Source organism: Cervus elaphus, chromosome 18, assembly GCF_910594005.1.
Source record: "Cervus elaphus chromosome 18, mCerEla1.1, whole genome shotgun sequence".
NCBI classification, from domain to species: domain Eukaryota; kingdom Metazoa; phylum Chordata; class Mammalia; order Artiodactyla; family Cervidae; genus Cervus; species Cervus elaphus.
Window position 1 is genome coordinate 58,374,877 of NC_057832.1, and position 19,027 is coordinate 58,393,903.

Here is a 19,027-nt window from a genome sequence, read left to right on the forward strand (position 1 = left end):
AAATTCATTAAAAACTCCTCCAAATTCATTTTAACTACTTTATTCACTATCCTTAGAAGCTGTGTGCACAATGGTAGTCAGAAAAACCTGGGTTTTATTCACAACACAGCCACTAATTGTATATCTTTGTATATATTAGGTCTAAACTTCAGTTTGCTCCTATGTGAAATGAAATCATCATAGTTTTGAAACATAAGTAAAATAATACCCAGAAAACACTTAGCCCAATGAAAGGTATGTCTCAGAAGCTCAGCGATTTACCTCCAATCATTGTTATCATCATCATTAACTTTGGTTGAAAATATTAATGGCTATATTTTCTAGTGGCTTTTGAACTGCTCTGAAAAGTCTAGCTTGTTTTGTTTTTCTGACTCATCCGTGCTGAAGTGTGGAGCAGGAAAGAGATGGGATTCCCAGTAAATAGAGATCCGGGTTCCTTGTCATCACCCCCTTGCAATCGGAGTAAATTCCCCTTTCATCTGTACAGTATGTTAGTGTTCCAATAAGATTGTTTTGAAAAAGTGTTTGACTGCCACAGACTATTTGGAAAACCACCGATATAATTTAATCTGCTTTTCCAGAGGAAGACATTGAGTCTCATGGGTCAATGTCTTGGACCTATCCCACGTCACTGAACTTGTGGCAGAGCATGTTAGATCCTAAATCTCTTGATAATTTTTTTTCTGTAAAGCTATTGACGTGTAATAACAAAATTGACTTCTCTCTTTGCTTTTATTTCCTCTGATGAATTTGTCTTAAGTAGTCTGAGCCAGGAATTATTAGGAAGCCAAGTTAATCCTCTGGACATATCTCCAAGGGTTGTCTGAACTCTGCTTAGAGAGTTAATGATATTGGACAATTAGGTGGGACCTATTAGCTCAGCTTGGAAAAACTGTCACTCTTGGCCTTGGAAATGGACACAGCCTCCAGGAAACCTTGGAGTCTGGGAGACTTTGAGATAAAGGAATAAAGATTTATGCCTTTGCCAAGTCCAGAATGCAGAGATAGGAGTAGGATAAATAAAGAAACTAAATGGTTAGCACATTACTGGTAAACCCATTTTTAATGAAAGCCACAAATTAAAACAAATATAGCTGTAAACTTCATTTACATGAAAGGGTCTTGAGTGAGGTCATATAGCCAATGACAACAATGAAGTTGTCAGCTTCCAGCCCTTCAGCAGTTTTGATTAGTGAGGAACATTTGGCAGACCCCTACCCCGAGGCATTACTCAAGAGCCACCTGACTTCTTACTACTCAGAACAAGCATATTTTTCAAGTAAAATAGGTAAAATTTTATTCTATGTTTATTCCTTAGTAAATGAGAATTACTAAGACAATTGGAATAGTGGCTAAGAGCCTGATCTTTGAAATCAGGCTATCTAGGTTCAATCCTGGCTTCCTCACTAAGATTGTGTGGCCTCAACAGTTTCTGTATCCATTGTAATGATTGCTGACTCATGGAATTGCTGGGTTGGGGGATTATGTGGGACAGTAATACACATAAAGCATTCCACAAAAGTCCCTGAACCATGGTGAACAATCAGAGGGAAGCTCCTGGGATTGCAAAACTCTAGCAACACCCCAGTAACTCAGAGCTTTCCAGTGGACTTCACTAACAATCTGGTATCTTCTGAAAGTGAGTGGAAAGGTACTTGGAATGGAAAGTCAACTTTCAAAAACATTGTCTCCAACCTTTAAGGATATCAGAATCTAAATGGACTCAAATAGAAAGGTAAAAGAAACACCTCACTATATATTCTTTTCTTGATAATGGGAAGTTAATTTGAGTCCCTGTCTATGCGATATTCGACAAATTCTAGAGCAGAGAGCCCAAACTGGTCTATAAACCAGTACCTGTCTGTGACAGTTTTCAACTCAATCAGAATAATGAAAACACTTTGGTGGGTTCTTCATAAAACTTAATGTATACCTTTGTGCATATCCCTGAAAACTTGTCTTTTTTTTTTTTTATATAGCTTTTGGCAGTTTTTCGATTTAAAGTGTTAATACTTGCATATGCAGTGTGCAGACTGCGCCATTGGTGGGCCATAGCGGTGAGTATGCCTGCTGAGCGGTTCCCGCCTCCAGTGCTCGTGGCCGAGGCCTGCTCACAAGAGGCCTGAGCTGGGGGCATGTGTGGTTTCCACCCGAGCTGAATCCTCCTGGCTTCTCCTGAATCCCTGTCCTTCACACCTCAGTAGGTTTCGTTCTCCAGGGCTTCTCTCCAGAGGTGATGAGTAACTAGCTTTATTGCTATGGAACCTGAGACAAATGAGGAATCCAGGGGCCTAGCAGTGATTGTGGTCCAAGCACCAGCCCACCCTCTACCTCATTTCGCAAATGAGAGATGAGTTCAGTCCCTCTGTCTCAAAGCAGTTTGGACCATTTCCTCTTGGGTTGAAACATCTTGGTGATTTTTCGCCATTTGAACTCTGCTGATTTTGATCCCTGCTTTCCTCCCTGTGTTACCCACCTCCCTCCAGTCTTAAAGGTAAAAGTTCCCTTTTATTGCTGCCTTCGGATTTCTTGAAGGCAGTGGCATTTTTCACTCACGTCCATTTCCTGGCATCCAACCCAGAGCTTTGGCCCAAACTCTTCTCAATAAGTATTCATTGGTTGAAAGAAGAATTATAAGCAATTCTGCCTGAATTATTTTCACCATTTCCATGGACCTCTGAACAGTCACCATGTTGAGAGCTCTAAACAAGGCAGGTACATGGGGGAAGCTCCTCAGACTGGAAGACTTGGGCAGGACTAAACTGTGTGGGACCTTGGTCTGTGTGGGCCTGGCACGGGCTTGTCCAGATGGGCATGGAGTTGTTTGCTGTCCTAAGAGGGTATCCACCATGTGCCTTGTCTGCCTGGACCATCTCTTCTGAGCATCCATCGAACCCCAAGCTCACATTTCATGGATGGAGGCCATCAGTTTCAGTCAGACTCAGCTCCCTTTCCTAAATGTATGCTATTGCTGATCCCAAACAGCCGTGATGGTTGTCGCTTGTCCATTTTCTCCAGTGATCCCAATTTGGGACATTCTGTTCAGTTTCCATGATGTGCACTGGTATCTTTCAGAAAATCTGTCTCAATGTTTGTTTCGGAAAGTGGTTGACTGTGCAGTGAGTTTTAAGAAACCTTCTTCAATCTCTAACTTGAAATTATCAAGGGGTCATTTTAAGCACATCCATTTTATTGTTTTTGATTCTTGTTTCTAAAAACATGTACAGAGAGGGGGTCAGGCAGCTGGAAGGAGTCAGCTGGTTCCTGAAAAGCACTTAGTGTCAGCCTGTAAAATTAATTAGTATCAGAATGTAAGATGCCTCCTCTCCCAATCCTGGGGTGTCTGTGTGTGTATGTATTAACATGTATATGTGTGTGTGTGTGTGTGTGTGTGGTGTTTTGCTAACAAAACTGATTCTGCAACTTTGTTAATAGTGACCATGCATGACACCTGGTGTTTCTTGACCTCCGTTTTGTCAGTCAAGGCTCCTGTTGGCATGCACTTTGGTTAGGTTTCTTATTGCTACATATATTAGTTAGAGGATGAAGACATGAGGCCCAGGTCCTGTGGGAATAATCTCTGGGCTTCCTGAGCCCTGGGGGAGCCCTGCCTCGCATTCACTGGTCCCTCCTATGCAGATAGCATCTTTACATGTTGTACCCTCCAGTGGGGACAAAATTGAGTTTCCCAGCCTGTGAGTGAAGGGAAACCTCAAGCTGCCACGCAGGGCATCCGCGCCCTGTGGAACCCCTCTTTGCCCCCATCCAGTTTAGGGGACAGAGGAGGAGTGACATGGGAGGAAGCCAGGTGCGCCAGGGCCTTTTCGAGCGTTACCTGATCCTGGCCCAGATGGTTCTCCTGCAGGAGAGAGATGCCTTTACAGTGTCAGATATCTAATTTGAATGTTGCTGGATTATGTGTCTTTCAGTTGACGACAGCAGTGACCAGTGCCTTTTTATTAGCAAAAGTGATCCTCTCAAAGGTACGGCTTTCCACTCTTTCTGTGCCGTGACTGTCGTACTGACGCCTTGTTCTCTAGGATGAGCTCATGGTAACTGTGTCTGTCTCTCCTGGTCGCGTCTGTTCTTCCAGCTTTTCTCACAAGGGGCTTTTGGCTATGTGCTGCCCATCATTTCCTTCATCCTTGCCTGGATCGAAACGTGGTTCCTGGACTTCAAAGTGTTACCTCAAGAGGCAGAAGAAGAAAACAGTAAGTTTCTCTCCGAGTTTACCTCCTGAGACCAGCCAGGTTGGGGGGAGGGGCTGCAGAGTTCTGGCTTTGCTCTTTTTAGTTTTTCAATTTTTATTTTATATTGGAGTATAGTTACTTTACACTGTTTGTTAGTTTCACATATATAACAAAGTGATTTAGTTGTTCATATACATATATTTATTCCTTTCCAAATGTTTTTCCCATACAGGATATTACAGAGTATCGAATAGAGTTCCCTATGCTATTCAGTAGGTCCTCGTTGATGATTTATCTTTTATATATTAGTGTATATATGTAATCCTAACCTCCTAATTCATCCCTTCCTCTCCCACCTTTCCCCTTTGGTAACCCCTTTGATGGGTTGCTGATGGAGATGGAAAGGAGAGGGGGAAGTTAGCCAGCCAGAGAAATGTTCACCCGTCTCAGGCTTTCCATCCTCCTCTGAGTAGAGGGTGAGAGCTGGCAATGTGTGGTCATGAATCCTGTTAAAGTTGTTATCATCTCCTTGTGTGGCTTTGAGCATCACGGCATGTTCAACGGGAGATCCAAGTGATTGAACTTTAGACTGAATTATTGGGCTGGAATTCTTCCCTGCGTGATGGCCTTAGTGGCAGCACCCACATTCCACCTGTCCCCTTAGACACATATAATCAAAGTTCAAAGCAGAGACTCAAGACAGTTGTAAGACTTGCTGTTTTTATGTTCTCTCAGTCATCTGGCTGGATTTGCCCCACCTAATAGGCAAAAAAAAAAATTTCTTATGTCTTACAGAAAGTTAAACATGATTATAACCTCAAGATATAATAGAAGGAAAAATAAACTTGTAAGTGGTTTTATTTTTCAAAAGATCATGTACAAAGATGAAATCAGTGAGAAAAGAATTATCATTCAAGAATAGATTTTAAAACACATTAACCAGACTAAGATCCATCTTCTATCCTGTGCCCTCTGTTCTTTTATGAAACTGTATTGTGGAAAAGGGACAAGTAAAGCTAAATGAAGCTGCTTGTTAAAAAGTTGTAAATAGAGGAATTCCCTGGTAGTTCAGTGGTTAGGACTCTGGGCTTCCACTGCAGGGGGTATGGCTTCAAACCCTGGTTAGGGAACTAAGATCCCTCGTGCTGCCAGGCCTGGCCAAAAGTCAAAAAACAAAAATTGTTAAAGTTGTATATAAACATCAAACTGAACTTTAGTGAAAGTATGTCAGCTGTTCGTGTGACTGAGGCTTGCATGCCTGTGTGATTAAACTAAAGTCACTAATAAAAGAAAAAGACATAATTAGTGAAAACACTGAAGATAGCATTTATTTTCACTGTAACCAATATTACATGCACACCTGGCACCTGCTGTGTGGCCTGGTGCTTCCTCCAGCTTTATCTCGGTATAACCCAGCTTCAGCCAGAAGAACGCGTTGTCCACAGCCTCTCTGTTAGTGCTTTTTTGCTTTTATGCTGGCATTTCTCTAACCAGATGTAGACTAGAGGCCATTTGTACAAGCTCATGAGTTCTTTTTGTTGGTTTGTTTGGCTTTGTGCTTTGCTTTTGATGTTGTTGGTTTCTGTAGGGAAGTAGGTATTTCCAGATGGGAAGATTCTATTAACAGTTAGTTTTTGGTTGAAAGATTTTTCAAAGTACCCTTTCCTACTAAGAGTTTTTAAAATGTAATAATAATACTGTTTTATTTTGGTTAACCTGGCCACAAATCTACCAGAACAGTGGCATCTTTCTCAGCATCTGGATTTCTTCTCTTCTAGGACTCTTGATAGTTCAGGATGCCTCAGAGAGGGCCGCGCTGATACCTGGGGGTCTTTCTGATGGTCAGTTTTATTCTCCTCCTGAATCTGAAGCAGGTAGGAAATTTGATTTATCATTTATGTTTTTGTCTTATCATTCAGAAGCTTTCCCCCTCACCTCACCCCCTGTACTTCTCAATATGCTTAGCAAACATTTAACATACCAGACATTTAGGATGTGAATATAAATAAGACATGGTCTTGATGTGCACCCCATGATGAGATGCAGAGTTGCAAAAATAAACATGGTAGAAGGCCTTACACACTGGTATGTGGACAGGGGAGAGTCTTGGTGCTCTCTTATCTGTCACCCCCTGATTGAGCTTCCTCCAGAATCCCCCATGTCTGAGAGCACCACCCACCCCCTTGCCCATGTCAGAAACCAGAGCCTCACTGGGGACTCCGCCCCTTTCCTGTGGCTCCCGGCCCATCGTTCACCATGCCATTTTGATCTTTGTTGCTACCTTCTTGATTTCATTTAAATTGTCATCACTTCTGTTTCTGGAACAGCCTCCTCCTCAGTTGCCTTCTCCCAACCAGCCACCATAATACCATGTTAGATAGAATGACTGCCTTGTTCTAAGGGTTCCTCATAACCTCTCTAAGGAGGTCAAAGTCTCATTATCCCTGTTTTAGAGATCAGCAAGTTGAAGCGCAGAGAGGTGAGATAGTTCATCCAGTATTACACAAAGAGTAAGAAGGTGAAGCTTGGAGTTGAATCCCAGCTCCAGTACTAGCATCTATGATCACAGCTAATATATGCAAATTTTATATATTTTTCAATATTAGCAAAATTGACCATGTTATTATTCCCTTGCCTAAAAGCCTTCAGTGACACAAAGGATTAAGAAAGTGATTGGATCCTAAGCCTGGCAGAAAGCACCTGTATGTCCATCTTACCCATGGTCCAAACTCTCCTCTCATCACGCTCCTGTGTGCCATTCTTAGATTTCTGAAAATGCACCAGAGCCCCCAAGCCATTGTGCATCTTGCTTGTTCTGTCCTTGACACACCTCTGTGGTCCTCGTGTCCACTCAGATGTTGAGAAGCCTTCTTCCTGCCCCTGACTCCCCTCAGTCGTCGGTAGGGCATCTTTCGCCTCATGTTCTGTGAGATCCCTTCCACAGCGCGGTCATCCTGTGCTGACTGCCCTGACTTTGGCAGTGACTCGGCCTGTTCCTATTACTGGGATGTAAGCTGGAGTTAGAGACTACATTATTTCATTCTCACATTACACATAGTAAATATTTTAAACACACACACACAATAGAGTAAAACAAACTCCAGGCAGAAAGAGCCATGTGAAGATCAAAGACATCATATTGTGACATAGGGAGTCAGGGGAACTTGAAGTAACTTGATATTCTGGACTATTGGTATTGAATTTAAAGGCAATATAAAAGAAAATCATAGGGCTTCCCTTGTGGTCCAGTGATTAAGAATCTGCCTTGCAATGCAAGGGACACCGGTTTGGTCCCTGGTCCAGGAAGATCCAGCATGCCACAGAGCAACTAAGCCCATGTGCCACAACTACTGAGCCTGAGCAATAAAGCCCGGGAGCTGCAACTACTGAAGCCCGAGCACCTAGGGCCTGTGGTCTGCAGCAGGAGAAGCCACCGCGATGAGAAGCCCGTGTACGCAACAGACAGTAAAGCCTGCAGGGAGCAACAAGACCCAGCCAGCTGAAAAATAAAATAAATAAGTAAATCTTAAAAAACAACAACAACAAAATCATAGAGTCAGATGAAATAAAGATGTGATTGAGCAGAAAAGCTATTTCTCAGTCAACTGACCCTAGGATGAATAGTAAACTTTTCATTACCTCGTTATAAGGATGATTTCCTTGAGATTTTTGTGTCAGAGAAATCATTCTTTTTTTTTTTTTTGAAGTTTACATTATAGTTCATGATGTTGTGTACCTTTTTACTGAGACTAATAGAATTTCTCAGCACCTATGTGTACTTTTCGTTTTAATCAGAAGTTCAGAACAGCAGGATAATAATGTGAGGAATACCGCCTCAGGCAATTTTCATCAAGCAAGCCATGGGCTTCCTCCTCTGACTTTTACCACCCCCTAGTGGCAGTTGAAAGCATTACCACGTCACAGAATTAGGAAGCGAAACAAAAACAACACTGTAAGCATTCCGCTGGGTGGCTGCATTGTTTAAGCAAAGACCAGTTTAGTAGTGGGCAGAGGAGTGTTCGAGGTGACTTACTTTACTGTATATTTTCATTATCTGTGTTCAGTTTAGGAAAGAATTAAGATTAAAAACTATTCTTGGAATTAATGTGCCCAGAAAAGATTTTACTCTAAAGCTTTCTTGTTAGGTCAGTGGACAAATAGTAAATGGTTTCAGCAGCAGAAGTTATAAGCTTTTTATCCTAGTACCCTGCTGACTGGCCCCTAGTCATTAAGAGGACAGCTGGGGCCTGTCTTGCCTCTTGTCTGTCTTTCTCTAGTACCAAGTTGAGTGCCTGGTACATAGGTACATAGTAAACTTAGAACTTTTGAAGGAATGAATTTTGAAGGAAGAAAGAAATTGGGTCACCAAAAATTTAAATGTTAGCGTTTTTCCTTGTGAAGGAGTGGCTTGAATTTTAAGAGTCACAGAGCCTTGGAAAATTAGCAGATTTTAGTGGATGTATTTTAAAGGATATAAGGTGGTTTGTTTGCAGATTTCCTTGCTGCTTTAGCCGTATCCTGTTTGCCTGTGTATTAAGTTGAAAGAATGAGGAAGCCCAGTTCTCAGATGGTTGGGTTAAAGTTCTTACGTGCTCAGATAATTTAAATGAACCACTTGTGATGCTGGATAAAAGGTAATTTATCATGTCCTGAATCACTGAACAGTTGACTTAAAGAATAACTCAAGTCGCATCCTGTCGTCTGTGCTAAACAAATCTAGATGAAGGCACTGAAAATTTAATTTGACACCATCCATGCTGGTGTGGGCTGTCTGTGAAGTTATGTCCCCTGTGGTGTGGCTGCAGATGTGTCTTCTCAGTTGTTATTGTTAGTTCTCAAATTTTTAAGCCTGAGTTCTTAGGAGTTACCCTTGTGTCCACATAGCATAGTGCTAACCAGTGATTGGACAGGTTTTGTGATCAGTCACCTTGGTTAAGACTTGCATCCTCGGCCAGATGGCCATTTGTATGTATTGGATAGCACATTTGAATTTCAGGTCTTTTCGAGTCTTCTTCCGCTTGTGCTTTTTGCTGAATATTTTTGCATCTCCTCTGCACATGTCTACAGCCTCACAGTCGCCTGGTCTAGCATAGGTTCTCTTGGGTTTCCGCTGAGTTTGCACACAGCTTCAGGCAAGTATATGCTCGCTGCAGCCTTGACGATCACCTCAAACCAGCAGAGACTCTGGGCCTTTGCTCACACACCACTGTTGCACCATTGCATTACTCCTCACCTCAGATGAGAGGAGCTCCTTCAGCTGTGTAAATCTGCTGCCAGTCCTCACAGCCTGCCATACTTGGAAGAACCTTCATACCATGAAGCTGAGTGACGGGAGGTGGGGGAACAATATTGTTCTCTCAGTTCTGCAGTTTTTCAATCACTTCTCACAAAGTTTCAGGCCTTATTAGGTTGCCTCCCTAGCACTGAATCTGCTGTTTGGTTCATTAGTTTTTATACTCACTTTTCAGAGAAGACTGGTTGAACTCGTTCTTTGACAATAGCTGAAACACCTTAGTAGCTTTCACGTTGAGATTAGGGAAAGCATATGTATTATTGTGTTTTAAAAATTTGACTTTATTTAGGACTTCCCAGTAGTTCTAAAGCATGCCAGTTTATTGTGGCTTGAATGCCGTTACCCTCACAGGTGGAAAGTGAGCCCGGAAACAGGAAGACTCCATGTGACCGCCTTCCTTAGACTCCTTGCCAAGCGAGATGGCAGTTAAACCACCCCCGAGTCTCTAAGATTTACAGCAGTGTAATATGCTGGAGAGTGAAGCCTTCCTGCCACTGCATCTTTATGTATTTGTTTTGCCACAAACCTAATCTGAACGACATGATATTTGTGAGGTTTAGGTGTGGGACACAGACATTTCCTTAAGCTTCTTTGGGGGTTCATTCTTCTGTGCCAGATTTGTTCTTGGCTATAATCCAGGCAGACGTTCTCCATAAAGTGCCCTTTTTTAAAAAAAAATAAAATTATTGGGTTATAGTTGATTTACAATGTGGTGTTAGTTTCAACTGTATAGCAAAGTGCATCAGTTATACATAATATCCACTCTTTTTAAGACTCTTTTCCCTTATAGGTCATTAGAGAGTATTGAGTAGAGTTCTGTGTGCACACAGTAGGTCCTTATAAGTTATCTATTTTGTATATAGATTGTGTCTGTGTCAGCCCCACTCTCCCCGTTTATCCTGCCCCCCAGTTTCCCTCCTGGGGAAAGTGTCCTTTTGAACTGTGTTATCTGATAGGAGCAAAGTGACAGTGAGGCAGGCCGCTCTTGTGGGTGAGTCGGTGACATCCTAACCTGTCCTCTCGGTCTCCTCACCACCGTCTTTACTTTCCGTGCCTGAGTTTTCAGCAAAGAAGCAGACGTGGAGGAGCAGTGGGTAATAGTTCTTGGTCTATATGAATATTTTTAGAAGAACATACATGAAATCCATTGGACAGATTAGTGTGAATGATATTTAAAGGTTTTCCCTCTACAAGATATAATGTAAAACTATTTTACAGTTTCATTAACTTAAATCTCTTGTGGATTAAACACATGTAGCCCTCACTTAAAATTTTATGCACGTATATCATAATGTTAAAGAAATTATTTGTTACTGTAATTGAATGTGGTACTTTTTCTCCTTCCCCTTCTCTACCACCTAGGATCTGAAAATGAAGCTGAAGAAAAGCAAGACAGTGAAAAACCACTTTTAGAACTATGAGTAAGACTTTTGTTAAAGTAAGTCTTTGAAAATGAAACTGTAATAGTGAAGTAGTTAAATATGGAGCCTTCCTTCAAGTAGGTTCAAGGTTAAATTCAGAAAATATGAGAGTGATTATAGTTATATTTCTCCTAATTATGTGAATTTGTCAGACACATTTTATTGTATAAAATCTCTTAACATTTTCTAGGTATAAATTGGCGGAGGATGAAAACTACCTCAGAGACCCACATTTCTGAATAAGGATGGCTTAGTTTGTTTTGTTTATTGTAGCCAGAATGTCTCCATGTCAGACCAGATTTAATTACAAACCCTGACTTCTGAGGGGGCAAGGGCAGCAGTCCCAGGAGGTGGTACCGTCCTTGTCTCCACTTACACCTTACACGGAGGCAGAGAGACTGAGGGTGGGTGACTGGTCCAGGGTCCCACAGCTGGCAGGGGCAGAGCCGGGACTCAGGCGCCCCATCTGTACCGGCATCCACTCTGGTCCACACTGGATGGTCGTCTCTGGAGTGTGTTGCAGCTTCTGAGATGACAGGCGTGGTCCAGTCACAGTAGTCGGGTTCCATGTGCCTCCGGTTTGGGGCACATTGTTCAGTCCCTTCAAATCATCAAAGGAAACATTTTAACTTCACAAATATGAGCAAATAAACAGTCAATTATAAAAGCTGTATTTCTGCTTAATTACTTAGCCACAGAAGGGAAAGAATAGATCTTAAAACTTCATCTGATAAGAAAAAAATAATCTATAACTATGTATAGTGAAGGATGTTAACTTATGTAGACTTACTGTGGTGACCTTTTCGAAGTATATACAAATATAGAGTCATTATGTGATATAACTTAAACTAATAAAATGTTATTTATCAATTATATCTCAATTAAAAATAATGAAATAAAATTTTAAAGCAGGAAAAAGCAGTGCACTGATTCTTAGAAGGTGGGCAGTTGCCATGGAGTCAGATAGAGTCAGAGGCTGCCAGAATCCTGGTATTGAAGGCCCTGCATCAGTGGTGTCCACTGTGCTTCGGGCCCTTTTCCTACACCAGTGTTCAGACATAAGACAAAATCATGGGCCTGTGAATAGTAGATCCTTTTCTAAAAGGCTTTAAGTCCTCGTGTTGCCCTGCCCAGGTTTTTCAAGTGTAGCATTTTGCCTTTTCACGCTGCATCTCAAACATTGTTGTGTTCTCTCTTCTTCTAAGTGTGAAAAACCTTCATTGAAAGTCACCAGAAAGAAAAAGGAACTGGAGATGGGGGTCTCCCTATTGAAGGTTGAAATGGTGACATCCACTGCTGACATTATTGAACGGCTAATAAAGAATTTATTTATTGTAATACCTCACAGACATGGTACCATACCCACATCCATTTATGTCACCTGCCTGTGGCTGGTAAGATAATGTCGTGGCCCACCCTGTGTTCAGTGAGACTGGATCTGATCTGTCAGTGAATAGTTGCAGAAAGTCCTGTGCTGTGTTCCTGATCAAAAAGGCTTCTTAATATATTGGAATAACACTTTTTTAGTATGCAAAATATCTTTATTTTGATTTGCAGAATGGAATTTTTTTGTCTCATGTTTCGAATTTCTTTTGTATTTCTTTTTTAACTCCCTACATTTCCCTTATGTTTTTTAACTCATGCACATGTGCTATTTGTACAGTTTTAAAAGGTAATAAAATCCAACATATCAAAATGATTAGTTTTATTTTTCCTGTTTGCATTATGTATTTGGCCTAAAGTGTTGGAATTACAAAAGGGAAACCTGAGGGATTGTGAATACATATAAAAGGTCACCAGAGATAGAATCTTCAGAAGTATGATCTAAAATAGTCTGACTACCCTTCTTTAAACCCTTTCTATGAAATTATTTCCCCTTGTGTTTAGTTAGCTTGAATCAAAATGAACTCAATTCTATTGTGAGCTGTTTTCGTTAAAAAGAAATATTTAACTCAGTGCTTCATGGGAAGCAGCATGTCTGTCAGTTTCCTGTCGTTATTCATTATGTCATTTAAGAACAGAAGTGCAGCTGGAGCTCCCTGGGAGCCTGGGGCCTCACCAGAAGGAGCGCCTTACGTGGAGAAAGGGGGAGCTCCAGGGTCAGGCTGTGGACTAAGACCTCAAGACGTCAATGGTGTCATCACAGTGAGAATGTCCTGTCCCAGGAGTGGACCTGCATCTACACCATGACCACAGCGGGGCCTGAGCCGGACATCAGTGTGTGGCTTTAACCTAGGAAGGAGCTCTCCCCCTATGCTCAGGCTGGACTAGGAGGATGTGGCCAGTCCTCCTGGGAGGGCAGGGACCCCAGATGTTGGCTCTCAGAGAAAAGACAAGAGGAAGGAAGGATGTGACTTGACTGTGCTGCAAGTTCCGACTGTGAGAGCTGAAGCCTTGACCTCAGCCAGAGCCCTGCTTCCCTCTGGAGCTGGATGGATGGAGTCCAGGGCCTGGACCCCTCTCTGGACCTGCTGGGTGGGGAGGGGAGCCACCTGCTCTTCATGCTCATGTTGCCGAGCAGCCCTCTGCTATTCACCCGACACACTGTCGTCTGATTTACCATCTGGAAAGCCTTGCTCAGATTGACTCTGAAGTCATTTTGTCCCTTTAGGAGGCTTGGGTGACTCAGTATATATGATACTCAGTTGCACAGCTAGGTGACCCCGGGGCCTTCTGTATCTCGTTTCTCATGAGGGAGAAAGCGCATCCCTGTTGCCCACATCTGCAGTCTTTCCAAGTCACTGGGTTCAGGGATCGGGTCTCATGTCACCTGGTCTACACTGAGAAAAGAAACCAAGACATATCAGCCTCACAGATCGGGGAAGAGCACAGGTGGTTGGTGGAAGGAGTCCTGTGTTCCAAGGAGTCCTGTCTGCCCTTTCCTTCGGGGTCTTGAGGTGCAGCATTTGGACATCCTGAGCATAAGGTTCCCAACTCACAGAGGAGCTCATTGGATGAACTCTGTCTATAAAAGTGGGGAACCTGAACCCCCAGCCCAGAGTATGTGTGATAGCAATCGCAAGACTGTGCAGAAGGACCTTTTATTCCATTAACTGTGACCCTTTGAAAGTGAGCAAAGTTGGTTGTGGTTTAACTGTTCTTATTTTTTTGTGACACCCCAGCTACACTTTGCAGAGATCCAGCCAGTGAAGGCCAGTTTGACTTTGAGCTTTTTCCACGAATCAGCCACACTTGACAGATCACGTGAACAAAATTGAAACCCTCACAAGCCACACCAGCGCCCTCCTGTTGCCACTCAGGCTGTCTCCCCACCCCCACTGCCCTCCCTTCTCTGCGCCTCCCAGGCCAGGGCTGCCCAGGGTGAGAGAGGCAGGAAGTTGCTGAGAAGCTGGAAACTACCCAGCACTGCCCTTGGGGGCCCCGGCAGGGAAATCAGCTGCACAAAACATTCGGTGGTTTGCATTTTTTCCATCTTGCCTTCTGTGCTTTCCCAATGCAGAAATAGTTTCAGATGGCTAAGAGGAGGGCCAGATATTTGGGCTAACGATGCCTGATCACATTTTTCAGAACCAAGAAGACTAAATTAGATTTCTTCTTTCTTGTATCTGGTTGCTCTTCTTTTGTTTCCAGATCTGAACTTCTATTTGGTTTTCAAAAGAACTGGTTTCACGGAAGCTGAAGCAGATTGTAATCATACAAACAAAACACACCTTCCCAATTTTAAAGGAGACAATGTTTTTTCTAATACACAAAAAGGATTTTCGAATCACTTATTTTTTTCACCCATGCACCATGCGGTGAACTTTTTGTTTTGTCTGTACCTATAGAAATAGACACATGTATAAATGAGCATTGTTATAATACGTGTTACTATTGTTACCAATAGAAAAAGTGATCAAAGGACATGAATAAATACTGCAGAGGAAAGGAAATTGAATTGACTTTAAATATATAAAGAGATGCTTATCCTCACTCACAGAAAGAGAAAAGCAAATTAAAACCACAATGAGATAAATGAGATATTAGTTTTCACCTGACAGATCAGCAAAATCCTGTCCTATGACATTACTCTCCCCGCATTAACCTACATCGTGGTATAGGTGCAGGTTGGTGCTGTGTCCATCACAGGCAATCCTAAAGGAAATCAATCCTGAATATTCATTGGAAGGACTGATGCTGAAGCTGAAACTCCAATACTTTGGCCACCTGATGCAAAGAACTGACCCAGTGGAAAAGACCCTGATGCTGGGAAAGATTAAGGGCAAGAGGTGAAGGGGGCGACAGAGGATGAGATGGTTGGATGGCATCACTGACTCAATGGACATGAGTTTGAGCAAGCTCAGGGAGATAGTGATAGGCAGAGAAGCTTGGGGTACTGCAGTTCATGGGGTTGCAAAGAGTTGGACACAACTGAGCAACTGAATAACAGCAACCATCATGGGCAAGTTGGCCACTGCTGTCAAAATGACCCAATACACATAGTCAAAATAACACAAAACACGGTTATAATTTCAACATCTTTTGTAACAGCGAAAGAGTGGGAAAAAGCCAATAATATATCATGGGGAAATTTTGTAAAGTATTGTATACTCACCAGTGAAATATCACACAGGTTTCTATGTGTCCATAGAGACTGACATAAAAGAACCCTATGCTGTGTAAGCTCAAAGAAACGCAGAATAATGTATATTGTTTACTACCCCTGTGTATGAAGCAGGAAATTAGAGTATGTATTCATGCATATACATTTGTGTTTTATTTATTTACTATTTGTATGTTCATTTGAATTTGCTAAATAAATAAAAGCCAGAATGATGCAGAGGAAATGGAAGTGTAACCTATAAGAGGTAGGAACGTACCTAACAGTGGTTGAAGCAAGATATCTTAATGCAGCTTTTAGTGTTTCGATTGATTTTGATTCATGTGATGGTATAATCTAATGATTTTACTGGGGTTTCCTAGGCATAATAGTTTTCAAATACACTTCTTAATTTTCCTCTTCTTTAAATAACTTACATTTTTTAGGAAGATGCATAGTAGTCTGTCATATGACATCCTGTATTTTTTAGTTTCTAATTGGGCATTTGGATTAATGTGGGTTTCTGTAAATGGTGCTATAGTTAATCAACTTCTTGGCACCTAGATCTTAGTACATACATTTTATTTCCTTAGGAAATTGATGTGTCAGTGGTCAGAACACTTTCCAGGAAAGCAAGTTCTACACTATAATGAGCCCTAAGATGGTTCCTTGCTGCCTGAGATCTGAGCTGGCAACGTTGGAACTGTTTTGACCATTTGCTGCCTCAACCAGCTGCACATTCAAATTACTGAAAGAACATTTTTTAAAGTCTGATGCCTGGCCTATGGTGAAGTCTGGATCTCAGTGATTCTTCCTTCTCTTCCTTCCTTTTCTCTGTCCTTCCTTCCCTCCATTTATTTTGAGTTATAATTCACATACCATAGGTTCCCCAAAAGATACCAGCTGTTATAATGGATAAAGCAGCAGGACTTAGGCCAGGCAGACATGGCCCGTGTGAACTCTGGCACTGCTCCATGTTAACCTGGAGTACATTTCTTAGCTTCTCTGGGAACCTGGGGTTCTCATCAGTGAAATGAGTCATACCTGATCTGTATTTTAGTGAAAACATGAGACATGAAGCAAGCAAACTGCCCAGCAGAACTGATGCTCGCTAAGTGGTAGGTACTTCCTGTAATTCAAAGAAAACTAAAGCAAACATATGGGACGAAGCCTAAGAGTGCATTACAGGGACCATGCGTTTACCCAGATTCATTCTCATGACTAATAGAAATACTGAATTTCTAGCTTGTCGGCTGAGTTTCCCCAGCTTGGTGTAATATCTCTAGTTAACTCTTTTTACTCAATTTCTAATTGACCATTATGTAAGACTTTGAATAAAGTGGGAAATCCTGCATTACTTAATTGTGACCCGCTTGATTGACAACGAGCTTCCAAAAAATGAAGTCTTATGAGGGAACGCATTCCAAAATAGTAGAGAGAATTCATAATGTGAAAGACTTTGAGAATTGTTGCCTTGGAGTTTCCCTTTTTGATTCTTGAGAAGTGTATAAAATGCTCCAATTCTGTAAAAACTACTGAGACGTGAGGGTTTTCATGTGGAACTGTACTCATCCTTGCCTCACTTTTCCATTGCGCACCTGCAGATGCAGACTGCTCTTGAGATATTTATTTTATCCAACGAAGTGTCATGGACTTTAGTCACAGAGGTCCTATTACTAGATGGAAGGTCACTGTATAAAAGCCTTTCCAGCATGAAAAATTGGGGGATGGGTTGACCTATGACCCTCTAATTGCACACACAGACTAGGTGCAAGGAGAGGAAACATAAACGGCAATTCGCTTCACCTGCTCTTAGCCTAAGAAGGAAGGAAAATTTCCGGTTTTATTTTTTATTTTTTGATAAGTGGATTTATTATCTTTCTAGTTTTTATTGGAATATAGTTGCTTTACAATGTTGTGTTAGTTTCTGTTGTACAGCAACGTGAGTAAGCTTTACGTATACATATATCCCTTCTTTTTGAATTTCCTTCCCGTTTAGGTCACCACAGAGCATTGAGTAGAGTCCCCAGAGCCATACCTTAAGTTCCCATTAGGCATCTATTACATAGTATCAATATATATAGTACCGTATACATAGTATCGTATACATAGTACCGTATACATAGTACCATATACATAGTATCACATACATAGTATCGTATCCGTAGGACCGTATACATAGTACCGTATACATAGTATCACATACATAGTATCGTATACATAGTACCATATACATGGTATCACATACATAGTATCACATACATAGTATCGTATATGTAGTACCGTATACATAGTACTGTATACATAGTATCATATAGATAGTATCACATACATAGTATCATATACATAGTACGGTATACATAGTACTGTATACATAGTATCACATACATAGTATCACAAAAATAGTATCGTATACATAGTACCATATACATAGTAACATATATATAGTATCCTATACATAGTATCATATACATAGTACCATATACATAGTACTGTATACATAGTATCACATACATAGTATCACATACATAGTATCGTATACATAGTACCATATACATAGTATCACATACATAGTATCACATACGTAGTATCGTATACGTAGTACCGTATACACAGTACCGTATACATAGTATCGTATACATAGTACTGTATACATAGTATCATATACATAGTACCGTATACATAGTACTGTATACATAGTACCGTATACATAGTATCACATACATAGTATCGTATACATAGTACCATATACATAGTATCACATACATAGTATCACATACATAGTATCGTATACGTAGTACCAAATACATAGTACTGTATACATAGTATCATATAGATAGTATCACATACATAGTATCATATACATAGTACGGTATACATAGTACCGTATACATAGTACCGTATACATAGTATCACATACATAGTGTCGTATACATAGTATCATATACATAGTACCATATACATAGTATCACATACATAGTATCACAAAAATAGTATCGTATACATAGTACCGTATACATAGTAACATATATATAGTATCCTATACATAGTATCATATACATAGTATCAATAGTACCTGTCTGTCAATTGCAATCTCCTAATTCGTCCCACCTTCCTTTCCCCCTTGGTATCCATGTTTGTTCTCTATTTCTGTATCTCTATTTCTGTTCTGCAAACACAAACCTCCAATTGAAAGTAAAAGTAAACATCTATTCTAGCGCTAACTAATGTAGAAGTTAGGAGCAGAGTTCCCATAACCAGGCTGCTTGGGTTCAAATCCTAGGTCTCTTTCCTATTAGCTGTTTAACTCTGGGTGTGTGTGTGTGTGTGTGTGTGTGTGTGTGTGTGTGTGTGTGTGTGTGTGCTTGGGTTCAAATCCTAGGTCTCTTTCCTATTAGCTGTTTAACTCTGGGGGTGTGTGTGTGTGTGTGTGTGTGTGTGTGTGTCCGTGCTAAGTCACTTCAGTGTCTGACTCTTTGCAACTCCATAGACTGTAGCCCGTCAGGCTCCTCTGTCCAGGGGATTCTCCAGACTCTGTTCTATAGATGAGGAAACTGAGGCAGAGAGGAGACAAGGAGGGTCT

General features: G+C 41.3%; 1 protein-coding gene across 3 annotated transcripts in view; it reads left to right on the forward strand.

Annotated features, from left to right (window-relative positions):
• Positions 1 to 12,601, forward strand: part of STARD3NL (STARD3 N-terminal like) — a 54,580-nt gene extending 41,979 nt beyond the window's left edge. For all 3 annotated transcript variants that reach the window (XM_043872651.1, XM_043872650.1, XM_043872652.1), the window contains 6 exons: positions 1,980 to 2,057; positions 3,930 to 3,983; positions 4,094 to 4,211; positions 5,969 to 6,064; positions 10,846 to 10,921; positions 12,110 to 12,601. In XM_043872651.1, coding sequence (XP_043728586.1) covers positions 1,980 to 2,057; positions 3,930 to 3,983; positions 4,094 to 4,211; positions 5,969 to 6,064; positions 10,846 to 10,904 — 405 coding nt within the window. In that variant the 3' untranslated portion in view covers positions 10,905 to 10,921; positions 12,110 to 12,601. The remainder of the gene's footprint in view (positions 1 to 1,979; positions 2,058 to 3,929; positions 3,984 to 4,093; positions 4,212 to 5,968; positions 6,065 to 10,845; positions 10,922 to 12,109) is intronic.
• Positions 12,602 to 19,027: the final 6,426 nt, after the last annotated feature.